The sequence below is a fragment of the Esox lucius genome, chromosome 11, assembly GCF_011004845.1.
Source record: "Esox lucius isolate fEsoLuc1 chromosome 11, fEsoLuc1.pri, whole genome shotgun sequence".
Lineage (NCBI taxonomy): Eukaryota > Metazoa > Chordata > Actinopteri > Esociformes > Esocidae > Esox > Esox lucius.
The window spans coordinates 27,426,422-27,450,082 of record NC_047579.1 but is presented as its reverse complement, the minus strand read 5'-3'; the positions used below and the strand labels follow the sequence as shown (position 1 = coordinate 27,450,082).

At 41.4% G+C, this 23,661-nt stretch overlaps 1 protein-coding gene across 6 annotated transcripts in view; it reads right to left on the bottom strand.

Annotated features, from left to right (window-relative positions):
- The window catches only part of mybpc2a (myosin binding protein Ca), a 40,509-nt gene extending 24,087 nt beyond the window's left edge, over positions 1-16,422 (bottom strand). For 3 of the 6 annotated variants that reach the window (XM_029123726.2, XM_029123727.2, XM_029123728.2), the window contains exons 1-5: positions 16,243-16,422; positions 2,348-2,380; positions 1,426-1,431; positions 1,242-1,262; positions 27-47 (exon numbers count right to left, since the gene is read on the bottom strand). In XM_029123726.2, the coding sequence (XP_028979559.2) occupies positions 27-47; positions 1,242-1,262; positions 1,426-1,431; positions 2,348-2,380; positions 16,243-16,264 (103 nt within the window). In that variant the 5' untranslated portion in view covers positions 16,265-16,422. The remainder of the gene's footprint in view (positions 1-26; positions 48-1,241; positions 1,263-1,425; positions 1,432-2,347; positions 2,381-16,242) is intronic. The other 3 variants (XM_029123729.2, XM_029123730.2, XM_029123731.2) reach the window with 3 other exon arrangements.
- Between the last annotated feature and the right edge of the window lie 7,239 nt (positions 16,423-23,661).

Sequence of the window (23,661 nt, the reverse complement as noted above, 5' to 3'; positions counted from 1 at the left end):
GGGGGTTTATTGTTTCTTTTCCTTACCGTCTCCTCCCTCATTTTCCGCTGAATGAAAAGAAACAATGAGTATAGAGACATTAGTACTGCAGACAGTGATGGGTTAAACAACCACCAAATATACTGTCGGTGTATGAAGTCTGTGACTGGGCAAAATATTTAGCCGGCTTGATGTGATGAGGCATATGTGAATATGACAAATACTCTATCATAAAAAAAGATGTATGTAAGTGATGACTGAGGTATGATAGGGATTCTTCTTACAGGTTATGCGCATTAATAAACAACATATTACAAATCCAGCCAAAAATAGGAGGTTTAAAAGAAACGTTTCTTATTTGAAAATGTCCTGGACTGCATGTGTGAACACTAGCTATAGCTATATTACATTATATACATGGAGGACAGACACACATTCAGACACAAAGACATACATACAGATGAACATACAGTACACAAGTACCACATTAAGCCAGAACAGCTCTAACCCTCTTTAACTGGTCCATCGATATAATGACTGAGATACAATGCCATGAGGTGGACTGTACCAAAAGGACTAAGTCTGTGTCAAAAGGACTAAGTCTGTATCAAATGGGGCAAGTCTGTGTCAAATGGACTAAGTCTGTATTAAATGGACTAAGTCTGTATCAAATGGGGCAAGTCTGTATCAAATGGTTAAGTCTGCATCAAATGGTTAAGTCTGTATCAAATGGACTAAGTCTGTATAAAATGGACAAAATCTGTGGCAAATGTTTAAGTCTGTAGCAAATCTACCATCAGTGTGGCATGCATACACACTCTCACAAACACAATCCTTACCTAAAACACAGCAGATAACGCACAAACTTCCACTTGATGTTGTATTCATACACACGCGAAAAACATAATAAAAACCCTTTCACACAGACATACACACATGATATTGAAAAACACACACACTCTCAAAACACATACACACACGCTGCAGTGTTCGACAAAATAAGCCAACAAATATAACCAAAGCTGTAAGGTACCCCTTACCAACTGATTCAACAATTATCACTGGAAATAAAATAGAACTGTAAGAATCATATAAATCTTGGCTAATGTACATGGACAAAACAGTAGAGAGCTGTAATTGGTGTATTGGTATGTTATGACGTTATTAAACTGTCGTGGTATGCGGTGAGGAACATGCACGACCACTCTCAGTCCCATCCCCACAGAAAGCTACTTCTGTGATTGGTCTTTAAGATGCCTTACCCGGCTCCTCCACTGGTTGTTCTGAATTATGAAAAACAGTTAACATGTGTTATTGAAATGGCCAGTGACGATTATGCTCTACCATCTCTACCACAGGTAACACAAAAAAAGAACAACGATTAAAGCTCACAAACAAACAAACCCATACGCGAAAGCACCCGCAAGCTTCACTCTTCTCACCCACCCTTATCTGGAAAGGAAACAGAGGAAAAGGGAAATTAGACTCATCCATTAGACTGCTTAGCAATAACACACTATGTCAACGTGTGTTGTCCGTCTGATCCATTAGACTGCTTAGCCCTAACACACTATGTCAACGTGTGTTGTCTGTCTGATCCATTAGACTGCTTAGCCCTAACACACTATGTCAACGTGTGTTGTCTGTCTGATCCATTAGACTGCTTAGCCCTAACACACTATGTCAACGTGTGTTGTCTGTCTGATCCATTAGACTGCTAAGCCCTAACACACTATGTCAACGTGTGTTGTCTGTCTGATCCATTAGACTGCTAAGCCCTAACACACTATGTCAACGTGTGTTGTCCGTCTGATCCATTAGACTGCTTAGCCCTAACACACTATGTCAACGTGTGTTGTCTGTCTGATCCATTAGACTGCTTAGCCCTAACACACTATGTCAACGTGTGTTGTCTGTCTGATCCATTAGACTGCTTAGCCCTAACACACTATGTCAACGTGTGTTGTCTGTCTGATCCATTAGACTGCTAAGCCCTAACACACTATGTCAACGTGTGTTGTCTGTCTGATCCATTAGACTGCTTAGCCCTAACACACTATGTCAACGTGTGTTGTCTGTCTGATCCATTAGACTGCTTAGCCCTAACACACTATGTCAACGTGTGTTGTCCGTCTGATCCATTAGACTGCTTAGCCCTAACACACTATGTCAACGTGTGTTGTCCGTCTGATCCATTAGACTGCTTAGCCCTAACACACTATGTCAACGTGTGTTGTCTGTCTGATCCATTAGACTGCTTAGCCCTAACACACTATGTCAACGTGTGTTGTCTGTCTGATCCATTAGACTGCTAAGCCCTAACACACTAAGTCAACATGTGTTGTCCGTCTGTCATGACTCGACTCACCAGCAGGTGCTGCTGCAGCCTTTTCTGTCTTGGCTGTTATAGGAACAAGACAAACAAACAGATTAATTAACTGTTACCTCCTCAGCGACCAAAGCTTTCCTCATCGGTATCAATCTGTTACATGGGTTAGATTTCAAACATGCCATCTCAATAACATCGTGGACCATTAAACACATAATATACTTAATACAGCTTGTTTTTATATTACCACTGTGAATAAATATGTGACTTGAACTGTACAAACATTTGCGCAAATATTTACAAATGCACATATATTATGTAGAAGTCCAATTATGTATAATCCATTCTGGCACACTGCACTTTAAGTTCTGAATGTTCATAAATGCATGAATTATACATCAAATATTATACTAGTGCTTATGTTTAAACACACATACGTTCATACAATAAACAAACACATTTTGATGTAACCACAGAGGAGTTGCACGTTCACTTCTTTTGTGCAATTTTTACCAATATCTTCAGGCTCTGCCTTTGGCAAAGTAAGAGTATTGGAATTCAATTCAAATATGTATACTACACATACTGTTGAAACAGTGACTGCTATAAGTAGTCCTATATTTCATCAATATGTATTGTTCAAAAGAGAGAGAATTCTAAAGAATAATGTGACTAAAAGATATTAGAAAGACAGCCTTTAGACTATGCTTTTGATCAAGTTTAAGACAATCAAACTATACACACGATCTACAATACTGACTCAAAGGTTCCGTCCTTTAGAAAGACACACTGATATTAGAAAGGACAAATAATATGATTGTGTGATGAAACCATGAAAAGTAATGAACATAAACTAATATATGTTGCTTTTACACAAATTGAAAATATGTTTGGTGGATGTCCACCTTACATATGGGGTTAATAAATACAAACATTTTGGAAAAACATTATTATGATCTAAAATGTTTTTCTACCAAACCACACAAAAGGCGATTGCAGCGTCACTATTGTGCACATCATTTTGAACGTGTCAATTTACTAACATAACTATGTTGCCAACAATTGTCTTTCAAACACAGAATATATTTGCATCCAGCTAGTTGTCTAGCTGTGTTCTGATAAAATTAGCAAGTCAGCTTCATTGACCCACATTGTTTGTTGCCTAGCAACATTTTGTGTAAAAGGCACTTCAAAAAAGCTAAACATTTAGGATTTATTTTTTAGTTACTGTAGCAAACCTTTTGTCTTGAATTCGGACTTCCTACTTTTCTATGCAGTATGCCTGAATGGTCAAAATCAAAACCTAGGTAAAGTTAGCAATTCGTTGCAGTATTCAGCCCAATACAATAGCCTATATATTAAGTAATGTTTACTTGCTATAGGGAATGTCATGTTGCATTAGGAACACTTCCAAACCCACTGACATATGTACTAATATAGGATAACTAATGGTTGAGTACATTGTTGCTGGTGGCAGCACAGTTGGGTTGTTTTAAAGCACTTCATTTCAGCCGAGGATGGATTCAGGTGAAGTGTCCTCGTTCAGAGCACCTATTCAGTGCCTTGGGATCTGTAGTCAGCAAAGTCTATTAAATGACCCAACGCCATAATATAGAACATCCACCAGGAACCATCCCCATCAGTTCACTGACGGTGTAGAACCATGGTCCCATGAGTATACTCAGCTGGGATCCTAACATTTCAGCCTTGGCACACTCGTTGTGTTGTATGACCCAGGCTGTGTGCTCGGGCTGGCATACTGATGGGCCGACACGTCTATTTCTGATAAGCATCTTCCACTGTCTTAGGTAGCAGGGGCAAGTGACGCACTTGGCAGTAAATGCCTTATTTAGGCCCGTTTCTATCCCTTGGAACCAGGCCCAATCCTGGAATAAAGGTAAGTTGGTCGATGAAGTTTCAGGGGCTCACTATTTAGTCCACGGTTGGTGACTGGGATGGGAGCAACACTGTAACATGAGACTTCTGGCCTGGCCTTCTGTCCAAAGCTGGCACAAAGATAGATAGACGACCCATTGTGACATTGATATAGGACACAGCCAGGATGAGTGGCTGTTGTAGAGCACATGGGAAACATGAAACACAGGTTAGCTATTTCTGCCCAGTCCTCTCTTTGACAGCAGTGAATTTGCCAGCAATCACAATTTCGAAACCTCTCCCCGTGCTCTGTTCCAGGAGCTGGATCCCTGTGGTGATGTATGAAGAAGAAATAAGAGATGAAACAGTCTCTAGATTCCATTGCTAAATGAGACAGATTTTGGATACTATAAAAACAATCCGGAATTTGTCAAGTGGTTGTCCATGGTCAGACTGCAACTGCTCTCTCCTTCAGGCCAAGGATCCACTCTGGTTACAACCTGTCAGCACTCTCTCGATCGCCGGTCGGATCAGTGTCTGTCTGGTTGTTCAACCCCATAGCATAACCTCTAAGTACAGCGTTAAGACAGAGCAAGAGAAACCCCGATGCTGGAACCTCAATGCTAATGTATAGTTACATATGTAATGCATCAACCCTAATCCTATTTACTGTACTTTCTCTGTAATTCCCTCTTTTCTTTTGTCTCCCACCTTTTTTCAAACATCCCTAATTCTCTTTATTTTTCTCCAATATTTTAATTTTCTTTGATTAATGCGTGGTTTGATTAATTAGCATTTTTTTTCATTTCCGTAAGATGTTGTTTAAACCTCCATATTCATTCGGGACTTGTCCATTGTCTTGAGGTATTGGTGAGAGAGGAAAAAGAAAAGAGGAAAGGGACAGAGAGAGAGAGAGAGAGAGAGAGGGAGAGAGAGAGGAGAAAGAGTGAGAGTTAAAGGGAGAAGTAAAAGAGATAGACCATCAGAGGTCAGCTATGTTGACAAGTCTTCAGTTGAGGGCTTAAGATAGTGTGAGATAGTTGATGAACCAGGGTTTGATTTCCTCCATTTCTCTGACCCTGCTGCCCCATCACTGTCAAGCCTTCCTCTAAATATATATAATGCTCCATCCTCATATTCATGTCTAATTATAGACTTAGTATAGAGGAGAGTCTTCACTCTGTAGTCGTATCTCAGCAACAGTGCTCTGAAAATGACTGATCTGTGCTTCAGAGACACACTACAATATTTGGGAACAATTCATCATATTCATTTAATATAATTTGAGATTTAACAATGTGTGGCCTAGGTTGGTCCAGTGCACATGTACTGAGGCAATATGGGTTGAATTTGAATCACTGCTCTTTGAACAAGATCTATGTCCACTACCTTTCCCCACAAAGCTTTACTGTGTCCACTACCTTCCCCCACAAAGCTTTACTATGTCCAATACCATTCCCAACAAAGCTTGACTTGTTTTAGTTTTTTTTCAGGATTTTTAAATACAATTTCTGGTGTCGTTTGTGACAACATCATTTTGCTGATTCTACCGTTGCATTGAGATATACTGTATAACTTCAGGTTTTCTTCAGTGTTTTAAGCGAATGTGTTTGAGGTGAATACTTTTGCTACAAGCTAGATTTGTTCTGTGATAGTTCTGTGATTTGTTTAAACTACCACTGCAAAAGGTCAAGTCCCTCTTCTGGGAGTAGGATGTTATAGATTTCCTCTGCTGTGTCCTGCTCATCTGAGGGTGGAGTACAAGGCCAAGGTCTTCATGTGTCAAACCCCAGCGGAGGTGACTTTACAGGGCTAATTTCGGCTATCCTACCCCTTAAACGTGAGACTAGTTCACTGTACCGGGTGTACTCGAGCATCATCTGAACAGTTGGGGATGGGACAGGAGGGATGATTGGTGTGGTGGCTGATTCCTGCTATGGCTAGCTTTCTGACATGGTGAGTTCATCCACACTGGGTTGATTCCCTCTTCCACAAACACTGTCTCTCTGTGGAGCTGTGCACTGTACCTGCCCTCTCATCATTTGACTATCACATTAACATGTTTTGGCGACTACTTTTCAGGTAAGACTATAGAATATATCTTTATAATCATAACCAGCCTTTGATAGGATTAGTTAACATATATCTTAAAGGCTAGTTATGATTTTGAAGATATCAATGTGCTTTGGCAGCTCAGCCTGCACCAAGTTTCTGTGAGTGTATGCACACATGTTTATTGACATTTATGCGTATAGTTGCTTGTCTAAAATTGCTGTCTCTGCATGCGTAGTCTTTTGTAAGTGCAGTGTGTTTGTGCAAATATTGTATGTATGTGTGTGAACACAATTTTTGTATCATATAGTATGTGTATGTCTATATATATATTTATTTTTATACTATTTGTATGTTTATTTAAATATAAATACATTTTAGAGCATGTATATCTGTTGGTGCGTAAATTATTTATCTTTAATTATAATAATTCGGAATGGATGTAGCTGGGGAGGGGTGGGATGTAGCAGTTATGACATGGGATGGAGCTGGGGAGGGGTCGGATGTAGCAGTTATGACATGGGATGGAGCTGGGGAGGGGTCGGATGTAGCAGTTATGACATAGGATGGAGCTGGGGAGGGGTGGAATGTAGCAGTTATGACATGGGATGGAGCTGGGGAGGGGTCGGATGTAGCAGTTATGACATGGGATGGAGCTGGGGAGGGGTGGGATGTAGCAGTTATGACATGGGATGGAGCTGGGGAGGGGTGGGATGTAGCAGTTATGACATGGGATGGAGCTGGGGAGGGGTGGGATGTAGCAGTTATGACATGGGATGGAGCTGGGGAGGGGTGGGATGTAGCAGTTATGACATAGGATGGAGCTGGGGAGGGGTGGGAAAGGGTAGGAGGACAGTTTGGGCAGATGCTGGGGGATGTTGCTCGGTCGTTGAAGCCATTACCTAAACGGCTGTTATGTAAATATACCTTAAGGACTGCAAACAAGTGGCTGGAGGGGCTTCATGGCCCATCTGGAAGGAAGGTTTACTTTGATATTGTCTTCCCACAAAACACATACCTGGGCCCTTGCATGACAGAATGGTCTCAGTTGCTGCTTTGCTGTACAACTGCATCACTGTGGCCAGGGGGCTCACATCCTGTTTCCTGCACACCACCCGTGCCCAGGGGTCCTGCATCGGGAGAGTCAAATTCACACAGCGGTGCCGAGGGATTGACGGGTGGATATTTGAGGACACCTTGTCTTAAGGATGAGTGTCTGCACAGCCATGGGCGTATAGTTGGGGAAGGCAAGCAGTGTGATTAGAATCAAACTGGTGTGGTGAGATATGCTTACGGTACGCATATCTTGGTCTTTGACCACCCCGCACCTACTGTAAAGTTGCCGAAACGAGGCAAGCCTATAATCGGGTTGTAGGCATCAATATCCAAAATAGGCAGTGGAGAATAACTTGATTAAAATCAAAAAGACACCTACCTGATTAGTGATTACCACTGTAGACTTAGGTTTACATGTATAACACAAAACATTATCCACTAAGGCAAGAGGTTTGGTAATTCTGATACAAAGGGGTATTTCCTTTCAGCACAAAACTACAGTCGCTTGAAAAAGTCCTGCCCATATTACTGTTAAGCTGAGCAGTAGTGAGGATTTTAATTGTGTGCAAGGCCCGAACTTGGATAGATCTTCTACCTGCCGAGCCCCTACCTTGAAGACAAGTGAGTTCCTGAATACACAATATCACAGTGTGTTACTGAAACAAATCAAAAATGTAGTATCTCTGAGTTTGGTAGTTAAAAATAATGCTGTGGATGATGTATTGAACAACCCACATCAAAGAGAACAGCCGTCTTTCAGAACTGAGCCTGAAACGACGGCTGGCTGAAAGGATAGAATGGAAACTGTTTTTTCAATTGTTGTGAAGGACTGAAAACTGTTTTAACAAATTTGTGCCATTTTAAAGTGAATCAAATACTGAAATATCTCATACACATACACTACTGTTCAAAAGTTTGAGGTCACTTAGAAATGTCCATATTTTCTAAATAAAAGCACATTTTATGTTCATTAAAATAACATCATATTGATCAGAAATGCAGTGTATACATTGATAATGTTGTAAATGACTATTGTAGCTGGAAGCGACCATCATTAACGACCATTATCAGCAACTATCAGTCCTGTGTTGCGATGACACATTGTGTTTGATAATCCAAGTTTATATTTTTAAAAGGCAAATTGATCATTAGAAAACCCTTTTCCTATTATGTTAGAATAGCTGAAAACTGTTGTGCTGATAAGACTAGTTGAGTATTTGAACCATCAGCAATTATGGGTTACATTACAGAATTGCACAAAATACCAGTCTCAACGTCAACCGTGAAGAGGTGACTTCGGGATGTTGGCCTTGTAGGCAGAGTTGCAAATAAAAAGCTATACATCTGACTGGCCAATACAAATTTAATAATAAGATGGGCAAAAGAACACAGACACTGAAGAGATGAAGATTGGAAAAAATTGACAGACAAATCTAAGTTTGAGGTGTTCAGATCACAAAGAAGAACATTCACAGACCAAATGAAAAGATGCTAGATGAGCATGTTGGCAAGCATGGTGGAGGCAATGTGATGGTCTGGGGGTGCAGGGTAAAAGGGACCTTGAAGAAGGAAGGCATTCACTCCGTTTTGCAATGCCATGCCATACCCTGTGGACGGCACTTGATTGGAGCCAATTTCTTCCTACAACAGGACAATGACCCAAAGCACAGCTCCATGCAAGGACTATTTAAGAAAGAAGCAGTCAGCTGGTATTCGGTCTATAATGGAGTGGCCAGCAGAGTCACCCTATTGAGCTGTTGTGGGAGCAGTTTGACCGTAAAATACGTAAGTGCCCATCAAGCCAATCCAACTTGTGGGAAGTGCTTCAGTAAGCATGGGGTGAAATCTGTTCAGATTACCTCAGTATAATGACAACTAGAATGCCAAAGGTCTGCAAGGCTATAATTGCTGTAAATGGAGGATTAGATTAAAAATCATTATTTCTAACCTTGTCAATGACTATATTTCCTACTCATTTTGCTATAATTTCCTATTCAAACAAATGTCATGTATTTTTTCATGGAAAACAAGGACATTTCTAAGTGATCCCAACATTTTGAACAGTAGTGTAAGCATTCAGACCCTTTAATCACCATGTATACTTTGATCGTCCTTGAAATGTCTCTAGAACTTGGGTCGTGAGCCTCTGGCAAATTATGTTGATTGGACGTGATTTAGAAATGCTCACGTCTATATAAGGTCCCACACGTCACAGTCCACATCAGAGCAGAAAACAAACCACAAAGTCCAAGAAACTCTCCATAGACCTCAGATACAGATTTGTGTCAAGGCCTGGATGTAGGGAAGGTTAGGAAAAAATGCTACATTCCCCACAAGCACCATGGGTGTTAATCTTTGAGAAATGGATAAAGTTTGGAACCACCTTGTTAGAGCTGGCTGTACGGCCAAACCAGCTGTTATATTTATATGACATACATGTCTTAATAGTAATTTCAGCCCCTAAAAACTCGTCATTTTATCTTCTAGTATTGGACCTGTGCAGCCCACTTGCTAAAAGCAATTTTGATGAGCATCCAAAACAGAAATGTGGGCCCTTACTTCAGACTACGTTGCTCTGTATACGAGTGTGTGTTAAGTGACTTAAACGTAAACGTAGAGCAAATAAAAGTGTAATTAAATATCTGTGTGCGCAACTAACCGTAAATCACACGTGGTGATCTGTGTGCACAACTAACCGTAAATCACACATGGCGTGCGATACAAAAGTGCATATGCAGCAATACCGCTTTATCTGAACTCATCAGAACGCGACTCTGCCTATTTTCACATCATAAACGTCGCATACACGTTCAACTATGGAACCAAGCCGAAGCATTTATTGGAAGGACTCAAAGGGCCGATGAATATTCAGGGGGTCTATTTGCAGCGCTAAGCGCGTGCTGGAGAATCAGTGGTATCACTGGCCTTTGGCAGCCATCCACGCTGGGGGGGGGGCAGAGTGTGACCGATGAAGTTTCACCGTTTTATGATGAGGATGGGGAGGGATGCTTCTGGCAGCCCGGGAGGACACTTAAGCCCCTGCGCTCTCTTTCCCTTATTCATTTGACCGTGTAGTGTATTAGCAGGGGAGCCGTGAAGGCGGTGTGCCGGGGAGAGGAAGAGTCGTAAGAGTAAATTGTGTTATGAATACCATATCATTAATATTACTGATGTGGAATCTGTAACTGGACGTCGCTCCAGCATTTGTGTTGGAGGTACAAGTGAAGATCTATAGTGGGCGTGTATTGCATCCGGTCTTCCTACAAATAGAATTAATAGTACTGTGTTATTAATAGTACTGTGATATTAATAGTACTGCTGACTTGTTTTGTTGCTGTAACTTAGCAGAGCTTTTGGTGTTGATATTTTATTAAGATCCACATTAGCCACAGCCAAAGCGACGGCTACTCCCGGGGTCCTGGAGTCCAAACATTAATCCCAAGGCTGTATTGGATCCTAGGTGTGTTTGTTTCCACTGTGCGGCAGCTGAACTGTGTATTCACTGCAGCTGTCTTTCAATTAAGCATGTGTGAGGTATAGAAGTTGCTGGTAATTATATCATCACCTACCCAAAAAAAACACATATTTCCCAAAATGGCAAAGGGGGGGGGGCCTGGGTGATTGGGGTACCCTAAAATACTGAGGTAAGACTGTCATTGACCATAGGAAGGGAGGGGAGGAACTCTAGGGAAGGCAGTATATAATTTCATGTATATTATTAGACAGCAATGATGATAAGAATTATAGTCTGTATGCATTCCTACAGTGATGTCTCTCTCCGCCACCCTGTGCCCCTTCTACAGTAACACACGTGTGGGGTGAATATTTATTTTTGAAACAGTAGAGGAAAAGCAACCTGAATAGTAAGAATCCTTGCGGACAGGTAAAGGAAGAGTGCATGAGAGGCTGTGTTAACGGTATTGTCGTAAATTTGGCATCACGGTATGTCTCGTAAAAAATAGCTTTTAGCAACCCCAAAAACCTACGTCAGAGAGGAAAATGATATCACCTTAGGGAAATGGAATCTGCAGAATGGAATAAAGAAGATAATGTATGTCTTGTTGTTTCCATTCATGTCCCCTTGTCATCTCACCTCCAATGCCCTCAACTTCAGAGGACATTACCAAGTACTCCTGTCTGTATTAAATGCTTATGGGGTATTTAATAAAGCCTAAATCTTCATTTGAATCAAAACCCCTCTATGTTATTAGTGCACTTCCCAGAAATCCATTGGTCAAATGGAAATTGAACAAAACCCACTGGTTTTGGGTTCTGGATAAAAACCTACAACAATTACCAAGACGCCGTCCCTCAGAGATACGTTTTGCCTCAGAGGTATCAGACGTGTGTGGCCGCGACATGACCATTGTAAATAAAGACTGTGTAAACAGTGCAATTGGCAGGTTTGAATGAATCCCAGCATTAGTTAATGACATATTTGAGCTTAGTTCACACTCCCATTGTAAACTCCCCAGGCTCTGTCTGTTGACTCTGCACCTGTCGGTAATCCATCAAGCCAGAGCTGCATACCTGAGAAGGCATGATGACGGGCGTGGTATGAGGTAATGCTACACTCACAGCCTCCGTTGTGTGATGGCGGAGTGGGCAAGACGAAGGAGGAGGCGCAGAAGACGCCAGTCTTTCCGTGTCACTTTGCCCAGGCAGCAGTCTGGGAGAGCGGTCATAAGACCCTAACCTTTCACTAATCAAATGGACGCACTGAAAAGCACGTTGGTAGGATCTCAGAACACTCTGATTGGAGCATTTCACTGCTCCAGTTACAGTTATTTCAGTGCATAATAAAAACATTAAGCTTTAATAATAAAAACTATCTGCCCTGTGGTCTAGGGTGGTCCATCCGTCTAAGCTGCTGCCTCCAGGGCATTAGTGCTGCCGAGGCTTGAACCCTACCCACTGCTCTTTCAGAAAGAAAGTACTTCCTCTTCTTAATTCCTGTTTCATCACAAAATTGCATAAAATATGTATATATTTTTTATTAAACTAAAGACAACACAACTTTAAACAGACACACAATCTTAAAAAGGGAGAAAACGCCTGAAAGGGAAAAGGAAAGGAATTCCCTCTAACAGCTCCTCCTGAAGGCTCCTTTTGGTGCCTTGTCTGAATGTCCAGACAAGGCACCAAAAGGACCCAACCACCCCCAATTATTTATAGGTAGGTCATAGTTTTCCCCTCAGTGTATACAAAGAAAGGCAAAAGCCCTTTCTTTGTATACATTAGTGCCCACATGGTGTAGATCTCCAACAATCAAAAGCATTATCTGGTTTGGAAGGTGCGAGGGGGGATTCCTTGGAATCAGGAGCACGGATGACAGTAGTCTAAGGTCAGCGTGCTCCTAAATGTCCATCCAGACACAGATCGTGCTATGTATGATGGAATTATGAGTATAAAGTCAGGGTGAATAGGACACAGATTGTGCTATGTATGATGGAATTATGAGTATAAAGTCAGGGTGAATAGGACACAGATTGTGCTATGTATGATGGAATTATGAGTATAAAGTCAGGGTGAATAGGACACAGATTGTGCTATGTATGATGGAATTATGAGTATAAAGTCAGGGTGAATAGGACACAGATTGTGCTATGTATGATGGAATTATGAGTATAAAGTCAGGGTGAATAGGACACAGATTGTGCTATGTATGATGGAATTATGAGTATAAAGTCAGGGTGAATAGGACACAGATTGTGCTATGTATGATGGAATTATGAGTATAAAGTCAGGGTGAATAGGACACAGATTGTGCTATGTATGATGGAATTATGAGTATAAAGTCAGGGTGAATAGGACACAGATTGTGCTATGTATGATGGAATTATGAGTATAAAGTCAGGGTGAATAGGACACAGATTGTGCTATGTATGATGGAATTATGAGTATAAAGTCAGGTTGAATAGGGCACAAAAACACAGCGCTGAGAAAATAGAGGTGGCAATCCTCATGCACCATTCCAGGCCAGCTAGCAACGCCAGGGTGTGATCAAGTCAAAGTGTAATGAATGTTTGGGAGAGCCCATCCTCCCTCCAATAAGTTTTCAATAAGGTGCTTTTACCAATCATTTGTGTTGCATAGTCCCAGATAAATGTACTAACAACAGGTTTCAATTTTTTACTAAAAGGATGTGGGGATACACTCTGACAGATAATCCAATGGGGGGAGGAAAACCGTCTTAACTCGGCCCAACACAATGAGGTTGAATTGAGGCGATGCTGACCGGTTGTGTCTTCTTGCGCAGGGCTTTGTGATCCATTTTATGAACTTGTTTTTGATTTTCAATTTCTGTAGCACTGCAGGCAGGTAGGTGAAGCCACTAGGGTTGGTCAAAAGCCTCCTAGTTATAACATCCTGGTATATAGGTATGTCTAATTCCGCAGATTCTACAGCTTTGTTTCCCTCAGTCAAGAATGATATAATACTGCCTTTAAGATATAGCTTTTGGATTTGTACCACAGTAAAGAGGCAGAGGTATCTGCATTATCAGTGTTTTAAAATAAATCTGAATTTCTAGTGTAATTTTACATTTCAAATATACAAGGAATATACACTGTTCTGTTAGAGGCTAGAGAGTGTTCCTCCAACACTCTCACTTGGCACAATAACACCCCATATCAAGGCGAAGGTAAGAAGGCTGAGAACTATTCTTAATGCTGTTTATTGGGAGGCTTGCTTTCTCCACATACCCCTTGGCCTTCTTAGGTCCCAGACAGTCTTACATCATGGGGAGAAATTCACAATGGGGGGGGGGGGGGGTCATATGAGCTATGTGACCAACTGAAGGAAGGAGTCTCCAGAGCGAAGCTGACGTTAAAAGGAGAGGGGGGGGGTGTGTGGGGGGGATCAAGGATTTGTGAAAAGTAAGGGATAGCAGTCTTAAAGATGTAAGTAATATGGTGACAGGAACGTGATCTACATGATGTCATGATGCTGGGCTAACCACACATGGCTGGGACGTAAAGACATCTGGGCGGTAATACTCTGAGCATCCCAGCCAAGCAGAAAATAACGAAATAACGGTGGTGAGTAAGGGTGGGGACGATGACCCAGTACATTATCAAAAATGGTAATGCCATACAAAGTGTATTTACTGTTAAACAGATGCCACACTTCCCATGAATAAATAAAACAAAATAATACTGTAAAAGCTAAAGAAATGTATGTCTTCAAGCAACAAGACAAGACACATAACTTCCTGTTGGATTATGGAAACAGAACTCAGACCCAGACGGGAAAAACTTTCAAAGATCCTAAGACACTTTTGACACCAAATGGGGTCTTAAGGGTCTTAGCAAGGACACTAGGTGTTGAATTAAGGCTGCTATAACACTTTAGGTGTTTTGTTCTAGTTGCTCATCTCATACCAACATGAAATCTGTTGAACAATTGAAGTTGGTTTGGCCTAAATATAGCAAAAACTGTCAAAGACATTCTCCTCCAGGGGCGTGTTTACAAATCATAGCCCATGGCAAGGATCTAAACAAGCCACTTCAATGGGTTAGCCACATGAAAGTCTTTAGCAGAGGGGCTGTATGTGAACCAGCCAGACATGCAATCAGAGTCAGACAGATAGAGCCAGTGAGGTGCAGACAGGTGATGCGAGGTGGTCACACCTGACTTGGCATAACCCCCTCCAACACGTCAGCTCGTCCATCTTCCTCTTATTGCTACACTACAGTAGCATAGCTATCCCCTCACAATATCTACTGCTTCCCTCCCTCCGTTCCCTCCTTCATTCCAATCTCTCAAATGTCATGTTGCCATGTGATTTACAGTGCGTTATGGTTACTGTTGAAAAGAGACCAGGACATATTTTAGACCTCAGTCAGATCAGACTAACATTACTACATACAGGGAATAAATACCATTGACACTAATAGCAATGTTTTGTCAACAGGTGCTAAGGTTGCAATGTCAAGGTGAAGAAATCTTATTCCACACGTTCATAAAGTACATTCTATTGTACAGGCCTACGATGTGCTAGTCCACACATAGAAACACTTGCCCTCCACATCAACAGTTAGAGTATTACATTCATAGTAAGACTTAGTGGTGCAAAAGAGCACAGATTTATGCAACTAAAGATAGAAATACGTACATATCTGTGCTAACCTCATTTAGATGGTTTGTAGATGTTCAGTTGATCGACTTTCGGAAAAATTGCTCTAATATGTCATATATCGACTATAAATATACATATATCAACTATAAAAGCAAGACTGAATTGGCTAGTGAAACCCTAGGATTCAAGCTTAACTCTTCAAACATCCCATCTGCAGGGGTCAAGTCATTGGGATCATTCATTTCTAACCTTGCCCTCCGTGGTGAATTGCTAAGAATACTGACCTCTCCCCACTTACCAGACACATCCATACATTGTTAACGAAAGTTCAAAAGGAACTATTCCGGGCCCAGTTTTTCAAAACTGGATAACACTGATCCGGATTATGTAAACCCCACTATGCAATCCCAGATCGTATCAATCAGGAAAATCCTGGCCAAAAATCTGACACAAATTCAGATCGTGGTTTACTTGGTAATGGAAATCATGGGTATCCAATTTAGATAAACTGGGCCCAGATGATAGGCCTCTTCTTATAGGCTCCTGCCTGCATTCTTCTTCACCAAAACCCAAAGTCTACAATTATACCTGACATTCATTTTTCTGTTTATCACACTCTGCATTATGAATGCCACACAATTTAATTTCTAGACCATAATCACTTTGTTATGCTTACCGTATTTTTTCCCACATTAAGTCAACAGTCCCAACAACATCCAATAACAGGTAGGGAATAAGCGAAGCAGACGGTCTGCCTCAGTAAATACGAGGAAGAACACTCCCAGAAACGGACACACAGAAGTTCAAAGAGGACATTATCTGACTGCGGACAGTACAATGTCAAAGCGTACCATGTGCTTCACTTGCTTACCTGTCTTCTTGGCTTCGGGCATAACTGCGATTGTCAGTTTCTTTCTCTTCCTCTGATTGCGTCTCCCTCCCTCCTTGTCTGTGGCTCGGTCTGCTTTTCCTTCTTCATCCCTTTTTATTCCCCCTCCTTCGCCACTTCAGTCCCCCTCCCCAAGAACGAGGGAGGGAGGGTGAAAAAGAGCTGTCACATGAGACCTTGAGGGAACACAAGAGCCCTGAGGAAAGAAAGAAGGGGTGAGGTGAAGAGCGGGAGGGAATACACCAGAGAGGTGAAATTGATTTTATGAGGTTGCAAAGAGGACAACCCTGTTGAAAACGGTTCATTGGTTAAGTCGTAAGTGCGGGAGCCAGTCCGTTAGCTAACTGATTGACATATCAATTAGGATTAGACTGGTTGATTGAGACCTGTGCATTTGTCCTGTGTATTTGTCACTTATTACTGTCAAACAGATGACACATTGGGAACTTGCTAATCTGAGCATCTTCTGGAAAGTTTATTCACTTAAACAAACATTTACTTTTGGTTGAGTTTGAGTCAACACATTTTGTTCTCAGGATATTACAAGCCATTACACCCTACTGCAAGTTTGACTGTCAACGCATTAGGGTTTATGAGGTTGGCTCGTGTTGGGGTGAATGGGACAAGGTCAAAGAAGATCGTGAAGATGACCTCCAATAACACACACACACACACACACATGCAATCGTAGTTCCATACCTAGAAAAACACTCAAGTACACACACACACATGCCCATGCACACACATAAACACATGAACTTTTTTTTATTATCAAGAACCCTCAGGAACAGCCCAGGTGCCCTTATTCATTGAGGCCAGAAAAAGCTACAAATGTGTCACAAAAAATGTATCAAGGCCCTGCTACTTAATGAATTCTGAAGCTTATAGCTACCCATAGGGCGGGGATAGTGATTCCATGCGTCCATATTAAGATACTCAGCATGGTGGCTTGCCAGTTTTCTATCAACTATTTGCACTCGCTCCAACTCGCCCATCTGGCCATGAACGTGCAATACAAATAAACACACTTAAGAACTTTAATTTGGGAAATTGACCGTAAGTCAGGCTGGACATGATTGATGACTAGCTATTTTAGTGTGCGCAACTTGAGATGTCAATGTCCATGGAGAATAGAGTTGAGTGAGAAAGAGAGGAAGGGAAAAAAAAGGTCTTTATCTGGGTTATGTATTGGTTTCTAATGAGTTCTTCATCTGATAGCACACAATGTTTCTTCACTCTTCTTAGCACCATAGCAACAATAAGTTCCACTGTAATAAACGGCCCCACAGGAAGGTCGGAGAAGTCGAAGTTTGAGACATCTGTCTTCTGATGCATATCTACTCATAGTGAATTCCAAACGGAGAAAAATGGGGATTTGAAATTACACACGGACTACAGTGTTAGAGCCCAGACTGTCAGCCTTCATTTATGGTGAATTTTCATCTGTAGAAGAGGAAACATCCTGAAATTACAGCACAGTACATATGTCCACATTTTAGGGTGCCAAAAGAGTTTGGACGGTTGGCTTCACAGCTGTTTCTCATTAATAAACAGGGGTGTTTGTTTGCATCGTTAGTGCATTCTCAAGAGACCTGTCAATGGCTAGTTTTCATTCTCGGCTTTGTGACTGCTTCGGAGAATGTTGCTTCTATCTGACAGCATGAGAACCAAAGAAGTGTCCACAAGTCAAGCTGGCTTCGTGAGGTGGCAATTTATTAGCAACTTAGCCTAAACCATTTATTAACAACATAGCCCTTCCAAAATCAACTGTTTAGTGCATAAAGATGAAGAAAGAATGCACTGGTGTTATGTTTTGGGAATGCATGACTGCAGCAGGATACATTTTAAAGTATATAGAAACAAATTGTCTGCTCAGATAGAACCACATGCCTCTAAAACAAACACACAGCCATAGGTCCCAAGGTATTAAGGACCAAAAAGGTCTAAAACCAACTGATCATGCCTACCAAATGCTGAAGACAAGACACAAGGGGAAAATGCCCAGAAACAAGCAGGAACTGACTGTAGAACAGACCTCACAGAACATTACCAGGGTAGATGCCCAGCATTGTTATATCATTGATTTCAAATCCAAAGTGCTGGAATACAGAGCCCAAAAACATACTGCCACTATCAAAATACCTGTGGAATTCACAACCCTTGCTAATGCTGAGGTATTCACTGATGCATGTAATTGAAAACACACCATTTACCCACATAGAACACTGAATTTGCTGGTGCCCAACCCACCACAAGGAATCACCAGAGCAAAGCTGGCAATAAACCCAGGAAGAACAGATCAAGAGTCTTCCTAGCCATGTTCAAGTTCAAGGTTTGTGATAGTCTCCGATTCCCTTTGGCCTGTTTAGCGTAACGTAATGGTTAAGTGTAGGAAGCCTGCAAGAGCAGAATTCTTCCAAGCAGTTTTGTGTCCTATATCATCTACTTTGGTTTCAAGATTCCACCTATTGTCATGACATTTCCTTGGTGCGTGACAGCTTGGGTCAGGTTTCTGCCTCCTGTGTTAGACCCGGGAGGGGGGTCTTTTCAAGACTTGGGTTAAGGCTGGCCGTGTTTGGTCACCCTCGTGAGTGCAAACAAGCTGGTGGCCTCGATCTGCACCCACATTGCCATGGCGGTCTCCCTCCTGTCGGGTCCCATGTTGCTGGTACTGTGGGGCATGAAGAGCGGACAGAGGTGGAGTCGCGGACGTGTTTTATCTCTATGGCCAACGTTTGCACCTACAACTTGCAGGTGGAAGGCATTCGACACATGTATTTAGGATTTTCAGCAATGATTCGTGTCCAGACCTTCGAGGGGTCTGAATGACAGGATGACAGGATGACATGAAGGACAGTAACGCGCCTGCAGAACCTCCTTACATCACCATGGCAAGAATAAACTATGCATAATATACATTCTGATTAATAAACTATGCATAATATACATTCTGATTAATAAACTATGCATAATATACATTCTGATTAATAAACTATGTATAATATACATACTGATTAATCACGTATGTGGTATCAGTATCCTCAGGTGGCCTAAGTTATTGTGAGACCCTGTTGGAAATTTGACCATCCCCCCCTTGAATTATTTGTTATTTTATTTTATAGTTCTAATGATTAATAGTGTGTAATATGTTTTTCGGCATAAGTGGGATATGGGACACATTCTGTAATGTAGAGGTATTCACGTGTACTAAGAGGGATATGGGACACATACTGTAATGCAGAGGTATTCACGTGTACTAAGAGAGATATGGGACACATACTGTAATGCAGAGGTATTCACGTGTACTAAGAGAGATATGGGACACATACTGTAATGCAGAGGTATTCACGTGTACTAAGAAGGATATGGTCAGGCAATGTACAGGTGGCCCTGGGGTCTTAGGTCAGGTGTGCAATACTCATGACCAGTAATTAGACCATGATGAGCTAGCTATGAGGCGGGAGAGCGTCGAGCTCATGTGCACCTGTATTTTTGTATTTGCAGGTGAGCAACAAGGAGTTTGTGTGTCAATGTAATGAAATGTAGCTTATAAATTATATAAAAACGGTGATCCGATATGTATAATTAATTCGTTGTAACTATAAAGCGAGATAATGGCCGAGACTATATGTAAGCACATTAGCTATTTCCATAATTACATTGAATACGATGGGTGACTTTTTTTACTGTGTGGAATTGTGTATTGTGTATATGTTAAGAAGCGATTTCGTGTTACAAGAAAACTAGTTTTATAGGTGCGCAATACGCATGACCAATAATTAGACCATGATGAGCTATGAGGCGAGAGAGCGCCGAACTCATGTGCTCCTGTATTTTTGTTTTTGCAGAAGTAAAGTAATCTGTTATAAATCAAGCATGCTGCAAGTCGTCGTAATTGTTCAAGTGTGAAACATTATCATATGTATTCTCTGGGTCAAAGGCCCTGGTATGGAGACTATAGCGTCTGATAAGAAGCAAGACAGAGAATGCCTTTTATCCACTATGTATACCAAGCCTGGCCAGTTGAGTGGTTTGGACTCTACAAAACACAGAAGGGACTGGTGGTATAAAAGAACCAAGCCAACACTTACACGTCTAATGATTGGACATTACTGTGATGGTGTGTGTGGGATGTGACTAGAACATATACATGGATAATTGGGAAATTATTTCACTCTTATCATGATGCAATCTTTGGGACAACTTACATATTATATTATGCTTCCCTTGTAACTTAACAGGACTCAGTGTGTTATCTATTTCTGGACTTTGGAACCTAACAATGCAAAACAAAGAAACTGTTCCCGTTGAATTCTCCACTTATCATCTGCTTGTAAGTTCAGCCTGATTTCTTGACGCCACAAAGCCAGGGACGTGTCTTCAGGCCTCAACTCACATGTCACCTGCCCATGTGTGTGCGTGCATTACACACACACGGAGGTGACTCAGGGTTTCCCAGTTATGCCACAAGATCGTTGTCTGCTTTGCTAAACTAGCTCCGGGAAAGAGTTCTGTGTAAGCATCAGCTATCTCACTGGACTGAAGGTGCTGCCTGGCATATGACACTATGGGGCAGCAGAGGCCTATACAGAGTGCATTCTTAGACCCCTGAGGCGGCGCCTTGGCAACTGTTGAAAGGGTCGACACTGGCAGGTATTTGTGCTGCGATTAGTTGGGCAGCTGAGCAGGGATTATGTCACCTGGGGAGGTGGGTCTTTCGGGAGGCGGGGCTTCTGGCAGGCTGGAGCGGTATTGCAGTGTGTGTTCAGCATGCGATGCGATGAGGGACATAATCACAGCACCCATCATGCCTCATTCGCTCTTTCGGGGGAACAGGTGTTACACTTCTCACCCTCTTAGTGGTGGGTCATTAGATATGGATAGTTTGTTCTGAATTAAGGTTATCCCACGGTTTCACATGAAGAGACTTGCCGTGAGCCTATGGGTCTGATTGTCCTAATAATAGTATTGAGCGGTGCACTTTAACGCACTACCATTGTCTACGAGTGGTGACACTGAGTAATGGGCATCCCGGGGAGAGGGAATGGATGGATTTCAAATGAAGAATTTGAAGGAACGACAGGGTGGCTGTCAAACCCTGTACAGGAATGTTCATACATTCTGACAGCACAGGAAAGCCGGGAAGGTGAAAGATACAAGTGTTTATAGTGACTGGATTGTACGTGAAAACACTGTTGCTTTCAAACAAATGTTTATGTATGGCAGTGAGAGTATCTGTAGTATATCAGCTACGGTAGCTTAAGCTCTCTTTCTTTTTCATCTCCGTCTCTCTCATATAATAAATAGTATATTTCAAGTCCATTATACACCTCATTAGTCTCATGGATAACACTAGGCCTGAGATTATATATTATTTAGTTTAAGAAAAGTAATACACTAATAGAGGGAAAATTGAAAAAAGGGCAGCCCCATTCCTAGTTGCCTGTAGACATCAAAATGTATGTAATGATGCTGTACATCCTTAATCATATAATCTCCTCCCACTACTGGATGGACAAGCGTTCAGTCTGAAGCACAAGGAGCAAAGTTTGTCTTTTGTCTGAGATCGTGTATCACTCTTGAAGTAATGATGTCACACATTAAGGATGCCCACAGCTGTCAAAACAAATACATTACAACACCCTCTTTTTGGGGAAATAAACTTTTAGTTTAACAAGTAAAAAATTAATAAAGTTAAACCTGTGTGATGGAACTGCACATTTTAGAGCCTTTTATTGTGGCCAGCCGAAGGCACACCTGTGCAATAATCGTGCTGTCTAATCAGCATCTTGATATGCCACACCTGTGAGGTGGATAGATTATCTTGGCAAAGGAGAAGTGCTCACTAACACATATTTAGACAGATTTGTGAACAATATTTGAGAGAAATAGGCCTTTTGTGTACATAGAGAAAGTCTTAGATCTTTGAGTTCAGCTCATGATAAATGGGGGCAAAAACTAAAGTGTTGCGTTTATAATTTTGTTCAGTGTATAAACCTTAGCCAAATACATTGCAAACTCAGTTGTTCACAATTCCTGAAATCTAATCATAGTAAAAAGTCCCGATCTTAGGTCAATTAGGATTACCACTTCATTTTTAGAATGTGAAATGTCAGAATAACAGTAGAGAGAATGATTTATTTCAGCCTATATTTTATTTCATCCCATTCCCAGTGGGTCACAAGTCTACATTCACTCAATTAGTATTTGGTGGCATTGCCTTTAAATTGTTTAACTTGGGTCATACTTTTCAGGTATCCTTTTACAAGCTTCCCACAATAAGTTGGGTAATATTTGGCTTATTCCTCTTGGCAGAATTGGTGTAAACGAGTCAGGTTTTAGGCCTCCTAGCTCGCACACGCTTTTTCAGTTCTGCCCAAAAATGTTCTATAGGATTGAGGTCAGGGCTTTGTGATGGTCACTCCAATACCTTGACTTTGTTGTCCTTAAGCCATTTTGCCACAACTTTGGAAGTATGCTTAGGGTCATTGTCCATTTGGAAGACCCATTTGTGACCAAGTTTCAACTTCCTGAATGATCTTGAGATGTTGCTTCAAAATATCAACATAATTTTCCTTACTCGGGATGCCATCTATTTTTTTAAGTGAACCAATACCTCCTGCCACAAAGCACCCCCACAACTTGATGCTGCCATCCCTGTGCTTCATGGTTTGGATGGTGATCTTAGGCTTGCAAGCCTCATCCTTTTTCCTACAAACATACCAATGGTCATTATGGCCAAACAGTTCAATTAGTGTTACATCAGACCAGAGGATATTTCTCGAAAAGGTATGATCGAAAGTTGCAACTTTTTTATGGTGGTTTTGTAGCAGTGGCTTCATCCTTGCTGAGCGGCCTTTCAGGTTATGTCGATATAGGACACGTTTTACTGTGGATATAGATAATTTTGTACCTGTTTCCTCCAGCATCTTCACAAGGTCCTTTGCTGTTCTTCTGGGATTGATTTGCACTTTTCACTCCTTCCCGAGCGGGATGACGGCTGTGTGGTCCCATATGGCGTTTATACTTGCATACTATTGTTTGTACAGATGAACGTGGTATCTTTAGGCATTTGGAAATTGCTCCCAAGGATAAACCAAAAGACTCGGAGGTATAGAATTTTTTCTTGGCTGATTTCTTTAGATTTTCAAGCAAAGAGGAACTGAGTTTGAAGGTAGGCCTTGAAATACATCCGAAGGTATTTGCCTACGACACAGTCAACATATTGTATGTAAACTTCTGACCCACTGGAATTGTATAGTAAATTACAAGTGAAATAATCTCTGTCATGCACAAAGTAGATTTTCTAACAGATTTGCCAAAACTAGAGTTTGAATGACTTAAACCTAAGTGTATGTGAACTTCCAACTTCAACTGTACAGCTTATTCTCTGTGACATCA